The sequence below is a fragment of the Notolepis coatsorum genome (genome assembly GCF_963971535.1).
Source record: "Notolepis coatsorum genome assembly, contig: SUPER_7_unloc_1, whole genome shotgun sequence".
Classification (NCBI taxonomy): domain Eukaryota; kingdom Metazoa; phylum Chordata; class Actinopteri; order Aulopiformes; family Paralepididae; genus Notolepis; species Notolepis coatsorum.
In genome coordinates this window covers 1533721-1553733 of record NW_028174880.1, presented here as the reverse complement: position 1 = coordinate 1553733, position 20013 = coordinate 1533721, and the positions used below count along the sequence as shown (strand labels likewise).

At 44.8% G+C, this 20013-nt stretch overlaps 1 protein-coding gene across 1 annotated transcript; it reads left to right on the top strand.

Annotated features, from left to right (window-relative positions):
• Positions 1-17690: 17690 nt before the first annotated feature.
• Positions 17691-19403, top strand: LOC311232703 (tripartite motif-containing protein 16-like; the record flags this gene model as incomplete). Its single annotated transcript, XM_084338280.1, has 1 exon — positions 17691-19403. One exon carries the CDS (start codon positions 17691-17693, stop codon positions 19401-19403), a length of 1713 nt encoding a protein of 570 aa, XP_084194406.1.
• Between the last annotated feature and the right edge of the window lie 610 nt (positions 19404-20013).

Genomic DNA, 20013 nt, shown 5'->3' with positions numbered 1-20013 from the left:
GGCGCTCGACTTCGTCACTGGTCTACCCTCCTCCCAGGGGAACACCTGCCTTCTGACCGTGGTGGATCGATTCAGCAAGGGGGTCCACCTCGTGGCCCTCTCCAAGCTTCCCTCTGCGGCCGAGACGGCGGACCTCCTGACGCACCACGTGTTCCGCCTTCATGGCTTTCCCCAGGACATCGTCTCTGACCGGGGGCCCCAGTTCACCTCCCAGGTATGGCGGGCCTTTTGCAAGGGGTTGGGGGCAACGGTCAGTCTCTCCTCTGGTTATCATCCCCAGACAAACGGGCAGACGGAGAGGATGAACCAGAGCGTAGAGTCTGCTCTTCGGTGTGTGGCAGCCGAGAGACCGGCATCCTGGAGCCGTTTCCTTCCCTGGGTTGAATACTCCATCAATTCAATGGTCAGTTCCGCCACCGGCCTCTCCCCTTTTGAGGTCTCCCTGGGCTACCAGCCCCCTCTTTTCCCCGCACAGGAGACGGAAGTGGCAGTTCCCTCCGTGCAGGTCCACCTCGACCGCTGCCGGCGAGTTTGGGAGATCACCAGGACCGCGCTGCTCCGGACATCTGAGCGCGCCTGTCGGGGTGCCGACCGGCGCCGGGTTCCTGCGCCGACTTACCGCCCTGGGCAGAGGGTGTGGCTCTCCGCGAAGGACCTCCCGCTACGGTCCTCGGCCAAGAAGCTCAACCCCCGCTTCGTCGGGCCTTTCGAGGTCCTGAAGGTACTCAGTCCGGCGGCCCTGCGCCTGAAGCTTCCTGCATCCATGCACATCCACCCCGTGTTCCATGTCTCCCGGGTTAAGCCCGTCTCCCTCAGTCCCCTTATGCCTCCAGCTCCTGATCCGCCGCCTCCTGTGCTGGTGGATGGTCACCCCCAGTGGCAGGTCCGCCGGTTGATGGGCGTTCGTCGGCGGGGCCAGGGGTTCCAATACCTGGTGGACTGGGAGGGTTACGGCCCTGAGGAGCGTAGCTGGGTCTCCCGGCAGCTCATCGTGGATCCCGGCTTGATCACCGACTTCCATCGGGCCCATCCTGACGAGCCGGGTCGGCCTGGTCGCCGGGTGGCTCCCGTGGAGGGGGGGGTACTGTGAGGTTTCTGTCCTTGCTCTCTCACTCGTTCTGTTCCTTTAACCACCCTCGCTCTGTTTTCATTTGTTTTTCTGTTAATTATTTCAATTCCCTCATTCACACGCTTCTCCCCATTGACGTCATCAGAAACGTCGCTGATTGGTTCTCTCAGGTCCGCACGCTTTTCAATCACATTCCCCAGCTGTCACTGCTTGTCAATCAATCGATCCCTGATTATTTATACCCCGTTTCTCCACTCTAAGTTTGTTGGATCGTCTTGATTTTTCTCTGGTTGCATTCCCCGTTGTTGCTGCTGCTGCTGCTTTTGCTCTGTGCTATTTCTCCAGGAATTCCAAGAAGCCTTTCTCTCGGACACCTGTTCCCGTGGCGCGCGCTCGCTCCGCTGTTTGTTCCAGCACCATTACGCATTAAGTCTGGGTGAGTTTTTATTGACTGTCTTGATCTATTCCGTTTTTCGTGTGTAATTATTACACTGAAGACTACCACCTTTTTCTCAGACAGTCACTCACCCAGCTTTCCATTTTTGCTTGTTCCTTTATGGGATAATATTTTTGGGACCTTCCATCTCCCTCTGTGTGTTGCTCACACCGAAGATATTATTTCACTATTGGATTGTTTTGGACTTCACTAACTGTGTGTATATTACACGAAGATATTCACTGGGACTGTGTTTGGATTTTTGCTAACTGTGTGTACATTACACGAAGATATTCACTGGGACTGTGTTTGGAGTTTTGCTCACTGTGTGTATTACACGAAGAGATTCACTTGGGCTGTTTTGGAATTGTGCTCACTGTGTTTAAATTACACAAAGAATTGTTCACCCTGTTCTCCTGCTCGTTCAAACTGCACTGTGTTGACTCGTTCCCTCTCTCCCTCTCTCGGTCTCGCAACACATCTGAGATTCTGCCGAGAGAATTCTGCAGAGCGGTTCAGACGTCAACACCTGCTATCCCCAAGACTACCATCACGGGAGAAGCTGCAGAGCAGCAGAACTTTGCCCCTTGTCCTATGTACCTGTCTTGTTGACTTGCCTTTCCTGTACTCTTTATATTTAGTATCAAATAAACAAGCGCTCGTATTTGGCAACTCTGAATTCCTACTCTCTTGTGTCGTGCGTTTGGGGTCGGTGTCAAACCATAACACTATGGCTCTAAGTCTTTTACCAAAACACTGTGTAGCACGGCGGAGGAAAGGAATCAATGAGAGGTTGGTTATTTCTCATGTGGTGGGTTTATTCAAATCCACAAAGTATACAAAAATAGGTTCTGTTTCAATAAATGAGGTTGTCTGAACACAAGTTAGAAGGTACTATGCCACGATCCACTTGTGTCCAGTCTAATAAAAGTAGTTAAGAATAATAATCTTCAATGGAGCTTCGGTTGCTGATTCTGTTGTTATGGTGATGAGTTTCTTCGTCTGTTCTCGTCCTCTGCCGTTGGGGGTGGTGTCTGTGTCCTGTGTTTTTCCAACACTCCCCTTTTATCAATGAGTCTGAACCTCTGGGTGTGAGGTCATCAGTGACATCACACATATAGTCTCATCCAATCACCAGCCTTCTCAGTTGTAAAGTAAAAATGGGTTGTCTTAAACAGACCATCTGACCTCCGTTTGGTTTTCCCAATCAGAGAAATATATTACTGTCTAAATATGCTTAATACAGTTGGCATTAAACTCCAGGATGTATTTAGTTGAACTGGGAGGCATTTTCTAAACACAACCATATTATTCCTGACTTAAAAGCAGTACAGTATGTTCCAGATGAGAATCACTGTTTTGTATCATCAAGCCCAGTTTTATAGTATTCTGATTATTCCTTTTAGCTTAAGTTAATATCTATATTAACAGTTATACTTAGTTCTCATTTTAAATATGTCCAACTTGGTTCAAACAAAGCTTGATTGTAAACCTCAATGATTCTCCTCATATATACAACATGTTTCATATCCTTCTGTTCAGATTACAAGTACAATATACCAGGAAATATCTGCAGTTTGTTTCACACTAAAATAAGTATATTAAAACACAGTTAAAGTAGATCTAAGTTACTTAAAAGTAGTTCATCCTTGGACCCTCCTCTGTACAGCTGTCTGTCTCTGTGTGTCCCCAGAGATCCCAGCTGGATAATAGTCATGTGACCCATTGTCTTAAGCTTCCTTGGCCTGGCAGCTATGCTCAGGTTTCCTGTTGTAAATAGAATTATCTGACCACTCACTTTATATGTAAATGGAGACACCCACTCTCTAGGGCAACTGGAGTCCCACTATTGTTCCAGCTGTGTGTCCAACTACTCTATGTAAATCGACCTGTTGTGAGCACAATGTCAATCAACCTCTCTGTAGTTGTTTGTCAGTTTAGACATCAGATTGGTATTCTCCTAAAAGAATCTATTGAATAACAGCAGAATTGGGCCAGAAATGTATTGAAATATACTATTACTGAATTGAACTGTTATCTCCTATTACAAAACGTACACACAGCTTTTGAGAGCCGTCGCTGGAGATTTCTGGGAGTTAAAACATGTTTCTGATTCAGAATATACCACATTACTATTCAATTGTTTAAGAACCCAAGAGCTGAGCAATATAGCTTTGGCAGCGGTGGCCTAAAGGTTAGAGAAGCGGGTTTGTGACCGGAAGGTCGCCGGTTCGATCCCCCCGACCGGCAGGGAAAATCTGGGCTGGGGAAGTGAATGAATAACTCTCCCCCATACCCTCAATACTAACCGCTGAAGTGCCCTTGAGCAAGGCACTTAACCCCCAACTGCTCCAGTGGAGTTGCTCAGTGGCCACCGGTGTCAGACTGTGGTTGTACTGGGCAGCTCCCAGGTGTCAGACTGTGGTTGTACTGGGCAGCTCCCAGGTATCAGACTGTGGTTGTACTGGGCAGCTCCCAGGTGTCAGACTGTGGTTGTACTGGGCAGCTCCCAGGTGTCAGACTGTGGTTGTACTGGGCAGCTCCCAGGTGTCAGACTGTGGTTGTACTGGGCAGCTCCCAGGTGTCAGACTGTGGTTGTACTGGGCAGCTCCCAGGTGTCAGACTGTGGTTGTACTGGGCGGCTCCCAGGTGTCAGACTGTGGTTGTACTGGGCAGCTCCCAGGTGTCAGACTGTGGTTGTACTGGGCGGCTCCCAGGTATCAGACTGTGGTTGTACTGGGCAGCTCCCAGGTGTCAGACTGTGGTTGTACTGGGCAGCTCCCAGGTGTCAGACTGTGGTTGTACTGGGCAGCTCCCAGGTATCAGACTGTGGTTGTACTGGGCAGCTCCCAGGTGTCAGACTGTGGTTGTACTGGGCAGCTCCCAGGTGTCAGACTGTGGTTGTACTGGGCAGCTCCCAGGTGTCAGACTGTGGTTGTACTGGGCGGCTCCCAGGTGTCAGACTGTGGTTGTACTGGGCAGCTCCCAGGTGTCAGACTGTGGTTGTACTGGGCAGCTCCCAGGTGTCAGACTGTGGTTGTACTGGGCAGCTACCAGGTGTCAGACTGTGGTTATACTGGGCAGCACCCAGGTGTCAGACTGTGGTTGTACTGGGCAGCTCCCAGGTGTCAGACTGTGGTTGTACTGGGCAGCTCCCAGGTGTCAGACTGTGGTTGTACTGGGCAGCTCCCAGGTGTCAGACTGTGGTTGTACTGGGCGGCTCCCAGGTGTCAGACTGTGGTTGTACTGGGCAGCTCCCAGGTGTCAGACTGTGGTTGTACTGGGCGGCTCCCAGGTATCAGACTGTGGTTGTACTGGGCAGCTCCCAGGTGTCAGACTGTGGTTGTACTGGGCAGCTCCCAGGTGTCAGACTGTGGTTGTACTGGGCAGCTCCCAGGTATCAGACTGTGGTTGTACTGGGCAGCTCCCAGGTGTCAGACTGTGGTTGTACTGGGCAGCTCCCAGGTGTCAGACTGTGGTTGTACTGGGCAGCTCCCAGGTGTCAGACTGTGGTTGTACTGGGCAGCTCCCAGGTGTCAGACTGTGGTTGTACTGGGCAGCTCCCAGGTGTCAGACTGTGGTTGTACTGGGCAGCTCCCAGGTGTCAGACTGTGGTTGTACTGGGCAGCTCCCAGGTGTCAGACTGTGGTTGTACTGGGCAGCTCCCAGGTGTCAGACTGTGGTTGTAATGGGCAGCTCCCAGGTGTCAGACTGTGGTTGTACTGGGCAGCTCCCAGGTGTCAGACTGTGGTTGTACTGGGCAGCTCCCAGGTGTCAGACTGTGGTTGTAATGGGCAGCTCCCAGGTGTCAGACTGTGGTTGTACTGGGCAGCTCCCAGGTGTCAGACTGTGGTTGTACTGGGCAGCTCCCAGGTGTCAGACTGTGGTTGTACTGGGCAGCTCCCAGGTGTCAGACTGTGGTTGTACTGGGCAGCTCCCAGGTGTCAGACTGTGGTTGTACTGGGCGGCTCCCAGGTATCAGACTGTGGTTGTACTGGGCAGCTCCCAGGTGTGAATGGAACTGTGTGAATGTGAAGCAGGGCGTTCCTGAAAAAGAACATTTGTGCTCAGAGAACCTACCATGGTAAATAAAGGTAAAAAAAAAGAGTTTGATGTGGCGCTCCTAGGGAAAGTACCTCCTCCTGGTGGCAGGAGTCGACACTGCAGGTGAATAGGGGAGAATATCCTTTCATCCTATCAGAATGAAATGTCACAATATGGGCATAAATGCAAACATCTTTTGTATTATGACCTTTATATATTGCTATTAAACACAATCTGTTAGTTTTTGTTCTTGACTATACGTTTGATAAGATAATATAAACCTTTATTATTACCCCGTAAGGGAGTTCAGGCATCAAAGCAGCAACAGCAAAGACAATGCAGCACAGTAGATGCACAGGTTAGATCCAAACAAGCTGCATCATTAGAATGAAAATACAATAAAACCAAGTAAACACACGGCTGCTTGCCCTTGAAATCTACTCTGGATCTCTGAGTGAGTGAATGAACATAGTATACTCATAGTAAACATAAGTATACTCTACAATATCAATAATATAAATATGTGTGTGTGTACAGCCCACCCTGTTATAAATATACAAATAACTATCCTAAGTCTACCCCCGGTACAAATATACCTAACTATCTTATGTCTATTCTCGGTACAATATACTGTAACTATAATTATAAATATAAGTCTGTGCAATATATACAGTACTCCATACTAAGTCTATACTTGATCTGTACATGGAGCATAAGTTATTTGGAACTTTCTGAACCTCTTGTAAATCGTAATATAGATCAGTGTTACTACAATGTGTGCAAACATTGCCAACATACCCAAAGTGTTTCAGCCACAGAACGAATACAAGCAGCTCACTGTTGTCTAGTGTTGGTCAGTCAGTCTTACTGTTGTCTAGTGTCGGTCAGTCAGTCTTACTGTTGTCTAGTGTTGGTCAGTCAGTCTTACTGTTGTCTAGTGTTGGTCAGTCAGTCTTACTGTTGTCTAGTGTTGGTCAGTCAGTCTTACTGTTGTCTAGTGTTGGTCAGTCAGTCTTACTGTTGTCTAGTGTTGGTCAGTCAGTCTTACTGTTGTCTAGTGTTGGTCAGTCAGTCTTACTGTTGTCTAGTGTTGGTCAGTCAGTCTTACTGTTGTCTAGTGTTGGTCAGTCAGTCTTACTGTTGTCTAGTGTTGGTCAGTCAGTCTTACTGTTGTCTAGTGTTGGTCAGTCAGTCTTACTGTTGTCTAGTGTTGGTCAGTCAGTCTTACTGTTGTCTAGTGTTGGTCAGTCAGTCTTACTGTTGTCTAGTGTTGGTCAGTCAGTCAGCAGGAGATGAACACAGGCTCCAGTCTTATGTCCGGTGGTGGAGCTACACATTCATGTATGTTTGGATCAATTACCTTTAACATATTCAAACTAGCCAATTAAAAATGCACACATTTGGATATGATCACTTTTCCCTCTGGTGGAATACGTCAGATAACTTTTCTGTTTCAATGTGATGCATAATTAAATAGTTGGGGTTCGACTAGTCATTTATTTAATTTTTGTTTTAAATGAGAGAAAGAATAACTGTATAAGGTGACAGGTACATGTCTTCATATAAACATTTAGTAAGTATAAAGTAATTCATCATAAAAATGCAACACCCGCACTCTATTCCAGTTCACTTATCCAAAACGCTTTACAATTTGTTCCTCACATTTGACCCATTCACAGTCTGCTGAGCCAGGGTAGATTTACCTATGGAGTCAAAGAATACAGATGCATAATAGGGTAAACAATTGTCAGAACTAAGGTAATTTGGACAGTCTTTCGATGCCATTATGAATGACTAGCAATCTGTCGGAGTCGATGAGAGCTTTCATTTATGTCTAACTATGCCTGCCATTCAAAATGCCATTCCAGAATTCGTCCCTATGAGACAGTTGTAGTTCAATTCTGCACTAATGCCAACTGTTTAACATGAGTATATGTGTAGCCGGTGTGATCTCGCTCTGCATTGTGTTTCGATTCAACCCCTGTTAAGGGATCGCCCTGAGTGGGAGTTGAACCCCGGTCTCCCACATCACAGACCACTGTACCAAGAGGTGAATTCACTTCTAAGTACTGGGTCTGGATGCCTCTGGGGAGTGAGTTTACTTTTGTAATACCGCTTAACGTCCACAGCCACTTCACTATACAAGTCCCTCGTGACTGTGGATAGACATGCGGTGCCTCCGTTACACTCACCCTCCTAAACACTCCACCCAGGGCATCCGGGTCACGGCACCACGTGTAGGCGGTGTGATCTCTCTCTCTGCATTGTGTTTCGATTAGACTCCTGTTAAGGGATCACCCTGAGTGGGAGTTGAACCCCGGTCTCCCGCGCCGCGGGCGGCATCACAGACCACTGTACCAAGAGGTGAATTCACTTCTAAGTAATGGGTCTGGATGCCTCTGGGGAGTGAGTTTACTTGCAGTACCGCTTAACATCCACAGCCACTTCACTATACAAGTCCCTCGTGACTGTGGATAGACATGCGGTACCTCCGTTACATATGCAACAAGCTCATACTGGCTGCATATCCTTTCTACTGTATCTAGAAGCTCATACTGGCTGCATATCCTTTCTACTGTATCTAGAAGCTCATACTGGCTGCATATCCTTTCTACTGTATCTAGAAGCTCATACTGTCTCCACTTCTCAGTTACAGTGGGTGACAATATTGTCACAAGGAAAGATGAAATTACCTACCTGGGTTCCATCCTAGAGGCTAATCTTTCCTGTGACAAAATGGCATCCAATGTAATAAAAAAAGTCAACCAATGAACTCGATTCTTGTACCGGATCTCCTTTCTGGTAAACAAGAATACCCTGAAGACTCTGGCAGGAGCACTCATTCAAGGGTGCTACGACTATGCTTGCACCTCATGGTACCAAAGCACCTCAAAGGCACTAAAAACCAAATTACAAACATCTCAAAACAAACTAGTCAGACTACTGCTTGACCTAACTCCTAGAACCCACCTCACCGCTGGCCACTTTGACAACCTAGGATGGCTTAGAGTAGACGACAGAGTACAGCAACTTGCAATGGGCCTGGTCTACAAGATACACTACACGACCAAGGTACCCATGTACATGTCAAAATACTTCCCAAAGGTCAGTGAATACCACGATCACAACACCAGAGGGAGCTCCACAAATCATGTTAAACCCAGATTCGGCTCAAACAAGGGACTAAACACGTTTCGCAATCATGCCACATCAATGTGGAACGCCCTACCCAAAGCTGTAAAGGAATCACTACCCACTTTCAAAAACCCTCTCAAAGAACATCTACGGGAGACTGCAATTCGAAACTGGCCCCTACAAATGTCCTAACCCAGTTGTACAGTAAATTACCAAGTATGGCTTTGTCAGTATTCCAATGTACAGTGTATGTATATATTTTCTGTTAGGATCTCTGTTTAACAGTACTGTATATTTGCATAATGTTGTATGTCACAAATGTAACAGTACTGTATACCTACGGTCATGTATGTCATGAATGTCATGATATATATCTGTATATCTGTATGTTGTGTATGTCATAAATGTCATTATGAATTGAAAATGGGGGACCCTGATGTAAACAAGACGAACGTATTTTTCTGGTCTGCATCCCCTTAACAATTGTGTGTATTGAGCCGTACTGTATTGAACCCATTCTGCAATCTGTTAATAAAGTTTTCAATCAATCAATCAATCAAGGGTATATAACCTATCAGGGTATATAACCCCACCCCAGACGTGGCGAAGCTGATCTGAGGTCTGTGGGCAGAATACATCATGGTATATAACCCCGCCCCAGCTGATCTGAGGTCTGTGGGCAGAGTACATCATGGTATATAAAATACAGGACAGCACAGTACAGCACAGTACAATGTCGCACAAACACACACACATATATGTGTGTAGTCTATATAGTGTATAATTTTTTATTTATTGCACATTACTTTAGTTACATTCCATAATGATGCATTTTTTTTTTTTTTTTTTTTTTTTTTTTACTTTTGCTTACTTTTTTACTGACTCTTTCTAAAAACGCATGATGGTGAGATTTTCCAGTTGAGAATCTAAATTTCATCTGGGTTTATTACCTGTGTATGGAGAAAATAATTGTTTTTGAATTTAATTCTGTCCTGTTCTCTTTTGTTTATGTAAATATGCTACCTGCGGGTGCATTTCCACTGTTTTATATGCTTGATTGAATATGTTTGCATTGGTTCATAGTAAAAAGAACACATTTTCCCAAATCCGATTTTGTGTTTTGTGTTGTACATTATGCAGTATACAGTATATACAGTATTATACAGTATGAAAACTGTCAGGTCATATATGTGAGACTGTGCTGAAAAAAAGGATACCAAACATACCATGGTAAAACATTTTAAAATGGGAATTATACAATTTAAATCAAAATTAGCTAAAATATTGAAAATATCCCACAACTCCGAAGATGTAAGGAGTAAAAAGTATGTTTTTTTTCTCTGAAATGTAATGGAGTAAAAGTACAAAGTATACAAACCTAATAATACTCGAGTAAAGTACAAATCCCCCAAAACAGTACTTAAGTATTGTAACGAAGTACAATTACTCAAGTACTTTACACCCCTGGTGATGGCACAGTATGATGTCATAATAGAACATTCTAGAACATTTGTGTTCTATATATATCCAACAATTCTCTCAGAAGAAGAAGAAGGAAGAGGAAGAACGGCAAATGGAGCTACGAATTTCCAGAACGACCGATATTCGCGATCAGTCGGAGTACAGTGGGGAGGAGAGGGAGAAAGAAGAGAGGGAGGAGGAGGGGTGGGAAACGGTGGGGAAGAAGAGGAAGAAGCGGACGGAGAGGAACGACAGCGATGGGGATAGTGAGAGTAGGGGGGAGGAGAAGGGGGGAAAAGGGGGGAAGAGGAAGAAAGGGGGGGACGATAGCTCAAGTGGGCCGGGAGATGAGGGTGCAGGAAAAGATGTGGCAAAAGCGGAAGTGATCCATATAGTGGTCAGGCTTGAGGGGGAGAGGGATGAGAGGAAAGTAGGTAGGCTCGAGTGGCCCAAACTCATTGCCGAGCGATTAGGAGAGGTAAAGTACGTGAACGTTTTGTGGGATGGGAATCTGGCCGTAGGGTGTGGTAGTGAGGGGCAGGTGGAGGTGGCTAGGAAGATGCAGAGCATTGGGGGGGTGGGTATAAGTAAGGTGGCGAGAGTAGGGGAGAAGAGGGGGGGGGGGATGTAAGGGGGTGATAGCTGGGGTACCGGTCGAGGTTACAGTAGAGCAGCTGGTGGAAGAGCTAAAGGAGGACGGGCGTAATGGCATAGTTAAGAGTGCAGCAAGGATGAAGAGGGGAGCGGAGAGGGCAGTGACGGGGACGGTAGTGATTACGTTTGAGGGTGGGGTTGTTCCTAGGGAGGTGTTTGTAGGGCGTAGGATGTATAGGGTTAGGGAATTTGTTCATAATCCTCTTAGGTGCTATAGGTGCCAGGGGTTTGGCCATATAGCTACCACGTGTAGGAAGGGGATGAGGTGCGCTAGGTGTGGCGGGGAACATGAATATGGGAATTGTGGAGAGGGAGTGAAGCCGAAGTGCTGTAGTTGTGGTGGGGAGCATAGTGTAGCGTTTCGGGGGTGCGAGGTGATGATGAAGGAGGTCGCGGATCGGAGAGAGAGAAGGGAGGGTAAGTTGATGTATGCTGGGGCGGTTAGCAGGGCAGGACAGGGGAGCCAAGAAAGGGTGCAGGGGGTTGAAGGAGGGCATTTGGCAGTGAGGGTAGAGCAGGTGGAAAGAGAGAGGGGAAGGGAGGAGAAATTAGGTATTGTGGCCTTCGTGGCAGGGGTAGTTACTGGTATGGCAGAGGCTAAGGGTAGAACAGAGATGGTGAAGATGATTGTTAGGATAGCGGTTCAACATCTGGGATTGGAAGGTCTGGACTGGAAGGAGGTGTGTAATGAATTGGCTGAGGGGGCTGCGAGGGACAAGGCTGCGAGGGACAAAGCAGCCCAGGATAAGATAGCAGGGGGCAAGGAGGGTCCCGCGGAGGGGGGCTCAGGCAGGAAGTAGCAGCAGTAGCTGCACTCCAATGGACAATGTAGTTGATGACGGGGTCCAGTAGAAGAAGAAAAAGAAGGTGAAGAAGGAGAAGAAGGAGAAGAAGAAGAGCCCATAAAAAGAATTGCGGAGGGCAGTAATACGCCACGATGCGTCTACTCTGCCGGAAATTCAAATAAGAAGAAGAAGAAGAAGAAGATCTCATTGTGCATCTTGAAACAGTTCTGAACAGGACTGAACAGATAGACAACATAGATTGAAACCTGCATTTCTCAACCAAGGTGCCTTGCCGACTTGATTGTGCTTGATTGTGATTGGTCAATAGCGCTCGTCAGAGGTCCGTTATTACTCGATAACGGACTTCTGCCGAGCAATAATGACCGCTGTTCGCAGCTTATCGCAATCAAGCCCACTGACACACACTGCAGCAGTGCAATCAGTCCACACACCTGCCGGCGATGATAATAACTCTATTTGGGCTGACAGCGGACGGAGCCACAGAACAACTGCGTCTACATTTGATCTCGTCTTGCCGATGAATGAATTAGGTATATTGTTAGTAAGTTAGCCATGTAATAAGCGGGATAATGTATAGCTATACTCGGTCATTGTCGCAAAATAATTGACCTTCACTACGTTTAAAACACCTCGGCGAGGCGCCTCGATATTCTAAACTCCGTGTCGGTCAATTATTTTGCGACAATGACCTCGTAGCTATACATTATCCCTTACATATTGAATACTGAATGTTAATATCAGACCATATTGAATACTCAATGTTAATTCAGGTTGACAGTTGACATCATGTGACAGTTGACAGGGGGCTGGAAAGTTGATTTAATAAAAGAAAAAATATTCATTTAATCAGATTAATCACTTTATTCAAATTGAGGATTTAGTTTGAGGATATAAAAAAAAAATTAACAAAATGAGAATACTTTTTTTTATTTAAATAAAATATAAAAAAACGAAGGTTCGAACGTCCGTTAGAAGAACCCTGACGAAGTTTGAATCCCAAAAACAGGCTTCGGGGACACTCTCGTTCACTAGAGGAGACCACTGCCCAACTCCGCGCTCTCACGCTCAGCTCTGCGGAGCGGGACAAACAATGTAACCGTTTTGATGCATACATCACAGCCCAGCCTACCCCACCTGTCGCGCCCCCGTACAGGGAGTCCGAGCCCCATGTCCCCGCACCAGAATGCTACGACGGGGACGTCTCTAAATGTTGTGCCTTTATTTTTCAATGTTCACTAGTATTCGGACAACAGCCGCACACCTTCCAAAGTGATACATCTAAAATCGCTTACCTGTCGGGTCTGCTCAAGGGTCCTGCGTTAGAATGGGCGACAGCTCTCCACTTCAGTCAGTCCTCCCTCTGCAATTCGTTCCCCGCATACATCGCCGACATGCAAAAGGTCTTCGACCACCCATGCGGGGTTCTGCTGGCTTGTTCGCCATCCGCCAGGGAAACCGCAGCGTGCGCGAATATTCCATTGAATTCCATAGCAGCGGGCTCCGGGTGGAATGACATTCAGTTAAGAGGGGCATTCCTTCAAGGCCTCAGCGACGTTCTTAAACACGAGTTGGCGTCCAAAGAAAGACCGAACTCCCTGGACGAGCTAATTGATTTAGCCCGGTACTGTACAGCTGATGATATTCCTTTACTGCGAATTCAGCGTCCCAAAAACGATTCCAGGCCGCGTCTATTTTTTTACCAACGGATTTCCAGGCCGCGTCTATTCTTAACCCAACGCACGTTTCACGCTGCTTTAATAACACTGCATTATCGAGACAGCGCCTATGAGGATCTGGCAATGAATTCCAAGAGTAGGGTAAATCTGCAGTGCCGCTCCGCTCTGTGACATTGAGTAGCCTCTGTATTACAATGGAATAAAAGCCAAAACAACCGTGCAGTTGCAGTTACACTCCCCGCCAGCAGGGGGTGCTGGCGCACCCGCAGCACCCCCCTTCCCGCGTCCCTAGTCACAGTATGATGGCATAATAGAACAGTCTAGAACATTAAATGTTCTAGAATTGTTGGATATATATAACACAAATTTTGTGCATCTTGAGACAGGATAGATAGACTGTCTATCCTACAACACATAGACTGAAGCCTGCATTTCTCAACCAAGGTGCCTTGCCGACCGTTTAGCTGTGGAAAGGTGAGTGTCCACAACGGCTAGCTAGCTGTTCTACTTGAATACTGAATGTTAATATTGAATCAGACCATATTGAATACTGAATGTTAATATCAGACCATATTCAGTTCAGTTCAGTTATTTTTTATTTCGGGCTTTGGACACATAACAACGGTCATTCTATAAATCACCAAAGTTTTACCAGCTGCTATTGCAGCATTGTCCAATTGTCCGAAAAGGGCTAGGGAGAAGCACTAGGCTTGTTTATTTGTTTATTGTTATTCGCACTTACAAACATACATTCTGGAATAAAATAAGTAAAAAGAAGAACAGTTAAAATGTGCAGGAAAGGTCAAAAAACCTAAGGGCTTATAAGCAACCTCCCCTCTTAAACCTATATAGGATAACTACACAAAAAAAAATCCCCCCCCCCCCCCCCCCCCACACATTATGCACAAACACATGCGCATATCTCTCTCTCATACACACATACATACAATACAGCATTATACAACTATTATACTGCACTAGGCTTGTGGGGCCCTACCCCTGAAGACTTACGTTAAATTTTTTTTAAATGTATTTACATACATAGTAGATACATATAGTACACATTACAGTACACACATATAGTACACATTACAGTACACCTTACAGTATAGTATACCTGCAGTATATAATAGTATATAGTACATAATAGTGTATAGAGCACATATATAATGTGATGTGAGATATATAGTACATATACAATATAATATAGTACCATAATATAATAGTATATACTGCAAATATAGTTCAATATAATATACAAATGAATTATAATATGATTATATAATGTGATATGATATAGCGCACAATACAGTATCATACGTATTATTATTTTTTTATATGCAATTAAAGCTCTTCTTCCCTTCTGTACCTATCAAAAATAGATTTTTTTTAGTCTAGATTTGAATTGATTTATGTTTTCACAATATTTTAGTTTAGTAATATATTGAATACTGAATGTTAATATCTGACCATATTGAATACTGAACGTTAATATCAGACCATATTGAATACTGAATGTTAATATCAGACCATATTGAATACTGAATGTAATATCAGACCATATTGAATACTGAATGTTAATATCAGACCATATTGAATACTGAACGTTAATATCAGACCATATTGAATACGTAAGGTATAATGTATAGCTACGAGGTCATTGTCGCAAAATAATTGATCAACACAGAGTTTAAAATACCGAGGCGCAGCGCCGAGGTGTTTTAAACGTCAGTGAAGGTCAATTATTTTGTGACAATGATCCAGTATAGCTATACATTATCCCGCTTATTACATGGCTAACTTACAAACAATATACCTGATTCATTTTACATCGACAAGACGAGATCAAATGCAGACGCAGTTCTGTTCTGGCTCCGCTGTCATCGTCACACACACTCCGCTGTCAGTGCAGCCGGCAGGTGTGTCTGATTGGCTGCACTGATGCAGTGTGTCAGTGGCCTTGATTGCAAACAGCTGCGCACAGCGGTCATTATTGTTCCACAGAGGTCCGTTATCGAGTAATATCGGACCTCTGACGAGCGCTATTGACCAATCACAAGCAAGCATTTCGGCGAATGTGAAAACGCCATGTAATAATGAACGTTAATATCAGACCATATTGAATACTGAATGTTAATATCAGACCATATTGAATACTGAACGTTAATATCAGACCATATTGAATACTGAACGTTAATATCAGACCATATTGAATACTGAATGTTAATATCAGACCATATTGAATACTGAACATTAATATCAGACCATATTGAATACTGAACGTTAATATCAGACCATATTGAATGCTGAACGTTAATATCAGACCATATTGAATACGGAACGTTAATATCAGACCATATTGAATACTGAACGTTAATATCAGACCATATTGAATACTGAATGTTAATATCAGACCATATTGAATACTGAATGTTAATATCAGACCATATTGAATACTGAATGTTAATATCAGACCATATTGAATACTGAATGTTAATATCAGACCATATTGAATACTGAATGTAATTCAGGTTGACAGTTGACATCATTTGACAGTTGACAGGGGGCTGGAAAGTTGATTTAATAAAAGAAAAAATACTAATTTAATCAGATTAATCACTTTATTCAAATTGAGGATTTTGTTTGAGGATAAAAAAAAATATTTTATAAAATAAAATTGAATACTTTTTTTATATTAAAAACGAAGATTTGCACGTCCGTTCGAAGAACCCTGATGAAGTTTGAATCCCAAAAACAGGCTTCGGGGACAGCCTTACCAAACATATTATTTATATTATTCAAATGAACCTCAAACATGTTCCGTTGTGATGTCACAGTATGATGTCATAACTCATAATAGAACATTCTAGAACATTTGTGATGTCACAGTATGTCATAATAGCACATTCTAGAACATTTGTGTTCTATATATATTCAACAATTCTCTCAGAAGATCTCATTGTGCATCTTGAAACAGTCCTGAACCGATCGACTAAACAACATAGACTGAAGCCTGCATTTCTCAACCAAGGTGCCTTGCCGACCGTTTAGCTGTGGAAAGGTGAGTGTCCACAACGGCTATCTAGCTGTTCTACTTGAATACTGAATGTTAATATTGAATCAGACCATATTTAATACTGAATGTTAATATCAGACCATATTGAATACTGAATGTTAATATCAGACCATATTCAAGCCCAGATTAAGAATTCAGAGTTTTCTGGGCCAGACCCTTGTGGAGGCCCCCACACACACGTGCACACACACGTGCACGCACAGTGGCCTTTATTTATTTATTTGTATCCTCTCTTTCTCCGCTTTTTCTCTGTTTTCTCCCCGTCCCAATTTAGTCGTTGTGCCAATTCCCCCCCTCCCCTACCTGGTTGTTGTGCGCATGTTCTCCTACTGGTCGGTACAAGGGAACCCTGAAGTCATCCGCACGCTTCCTCCGACACGTGCGGCGACAGCCAGTGACTCTTTTTTCACCTGGCAGCGAGGGAGGTCACGCTGCCTTCATCAATTCCTGCCTCCGCTGAGCAAGACTGTGGTAAGTTTTAAGGGGCTAGCGTTACACAATAAATTAGTTATAATAATACCACAAGTGTGGATTCACTCGCCCAAACCCTGTAGCCGTGCATCGCAGTCAGGAAAGGGGCTAACTAGGTCGATTGTCCAGCAACGTTATGTCCTATTCATCAATCTCACAATATTCGCTAACGTTAGACAGATGGAATACAGCCTTCCATCTAAAAACATAAATGAAAACTTACCACAGTCATGGTATCCATAATAACTTCAATCGGTTCAGATCCTTTGAATGAAATGAAAATGTAAACAAACACTGGCCTCACGTTAGAAAGTAGCACTGCGTTGCGTGAAATCACTGAGTCAAGACGTTCGTTCAACTCATTCATGTGAGATTGTTTACATTATTATTAGTTATTGTGTATTTATTTATATATTAAACTAAATAAGACTTGTGCACATCTAGTTGGACCCCGACTGGAGGTGCAGGTCAGCGCAAGAGAGATATATAATTCTAAAAGAAGAATACCTTCAAAAAACCAGTCCTGAGGAGTGTGCGGTCCCTTCTTTCTTTTGAAGGTATTCTTCTTTTAGATTTATATATTTATATATCTTTATATATATATATATATGCGTTATGTTAGTGACAACATGCATGTATGTAAAACTTTGTCAGCTTATTTCTCTGTATTGTCTGTTTCAGGGTGTCATCATCCTTGTCAATTAAATACTAAAACTGACACTGAGGAGTGTGTTTCTTCATCTTTAAAGCAACTCCTCCGCTGGACAACTATAACCAGGAAGTAGCTCCACCTCCCACCAAACACACGAGCAGAGTTCACTCTTCCTGAGAAAACAAAACGTAAAAGAGTGCCATTGTTAAAATGGCGCAGCAAGGAGTTGATCTGGACCGGGAGCAGTGCTGCTGTCCCATCTGTCTGGATGTAGTGACGGAACCGGTAACTATTCCCTGTGGACACAGCTACTGTATGGGCTGTATTACAACCTGCTGGGATCAAGAGGATCAGAGGGGGGTCTACAAATGTCCCCAGTGCATGGAGACCTTTACTCCGAGGCCTGTTGTGAAGGAAAACAAAATGCTGGCAGAAGTGATAGAACAACTGATGAAGACAGGACTCCAAGATGCTCCTCCTGATCACTGTTATGCTGGACCTGGAGATGTGGTCTGTGATTTCTGCACTGGGAGAAAGCAGAAAGCCCTCAAGTCCTGCCTGGTATGTCTGACCTCTTTCTGTGAAACTCACCTCCAGCCTCATCATACTGTGGCTCCGTTAAAGAAACACAAGCTGGTCAAAGCCTCCACACGGCTTCAGGAGAACACCTGCTCTCGTCATGATGAAGCTATGAAGATGTTCTGTCGTACTGATCAGCAGTGCATCTGTTATTTGTGTTCCATGGATGAACATAAAGGCCACGATACAGTCTCAGCTGCAGCAGAAAGGACGGAGAGACAGAAAGAGCTTGGCATGAGTCAGCAGAAAATCCACCAGAGAGTCCAGGAGAGAGAGAAGCGACTCAAAGAGGCCAAACAGGCTGTTGATTCTCTCAATCGCTCTGCTGATAAAGCAGTGGAGGACGGTGAGAGAATCTTTACTGAGCTGATACGCTCCTTGGAGACGAGGCGCTCTGAGCTGAAGAAGGTCATCAGAGCCCAACAGAGGACCACAGTGACTCAGGCTGAAGAACTGCAGAAGAGACTGGAGCAGGAGATAGCGGACCTGAGGAGGAGAGACACTGGGCTGGAGCAGCTCTCACACACAGAGGACCACATCCACTTTCTACAGAGTTACCCCCCCCTCTCCGGTCCCAGTGAGTCTACAGACTTACCCAGCATCAGTGTCCTTCCTCTCCTGTACTTTGCAGGTGTGACTGAGGTCGTGTCTGAGCTGAGAGACAAACTACAGGACGTTCTGAAAGAGCAGTGGCCCAGAATCTCAACAACAGTGAATGCAGTTAATGATTTACTGCCACCACCAGAGCCCAAGACCAGAGCTGACTTCTTACAATATTACTCTCCGATCACACTGGACCCAAACACAACAAACACACAGCTGTCTTTGTCTGAGGGGAACAGAAAAGCAACACGGATGCAGCAAGAGCAGTCATATCCTGATCACCCAGAAAGATTTATTGAATGGTGTCAGGTTCTGGGTAGAGAAGGTCTGACTGGACGCGGTTACTGGGAGGTGGAGTGGAGTGGAGGAGTTTCTGTAGCAGCCTCCTACAAAGACATTAGTAGAACAGGCACCGGGAAGAACTGTGTATTTGGATGCAATTCCAAATCCTGGGCTTTATCTTGCAGACCAAGTAATTACCTCTTCCTCCACAATAACGAGTACATAAGAGTAGTACCGGACCCCCGGTCCTCCAGAATAGGAGTGTACCTGGATCACAGCGCAGGTACTCTGTCCTTCTACAGCGTCTCTGACACCATGACCCTCCTGCACAGAGTCAACACCACGTTCACTCAGCCTCTCTATCCTGGACTTGGGTTAGATGGCTCTGGGGAGGCTGAGTTCTGTGAGAGAGCAGGGACATTCACAGCTCCTCGACCCAGGGGTTTGGATTTAAATTGATCTTGAAGATGCTGAGTTGTGAAAGATGAGGTAATTAGGAGTTACATTCACTCAGTCACTATGTTGTTCTGAGGGACACACACACACTACTGTATGTTGTTCTGAGGGACACATACACACACACTATGTTGTTCTGAGGGACACACACACTATGTTGTTCTGAGGGACACACACACACACACTATGTTGTTCTGAGGGACACACACACACACACACTGTTGTTCTGAGGGACACACACACACATATACACTATGTTTTGCTGTGCTTCTAGTCTCTAGCCTACCAGGGTTTTGTTTGCTTGGATATTTGCATATTCACATATTTGATTCCAATCTTCAATACCTCTGTCCCTTTGCATGTGGGGAAGTAAAAAAATCTTTATTTTCATACTCTGGGTAGGTTGGACAACAATATGCAACCATTTTATTTGTATTTGATCACCTTTGGTCATTTTGGTCATTACTGTGGGATTTGGGTCTGTCTCTCCTCTGATGAAGGCCCTATGTAGGCCGAAACACGTCGGTTTATTTTAAATTCTCTAAATAACGTGAGCCATAAAATAAAGGCATTTTAATATTTGTAGAGCTGCCTTGGATTTCAACTTTTTTAT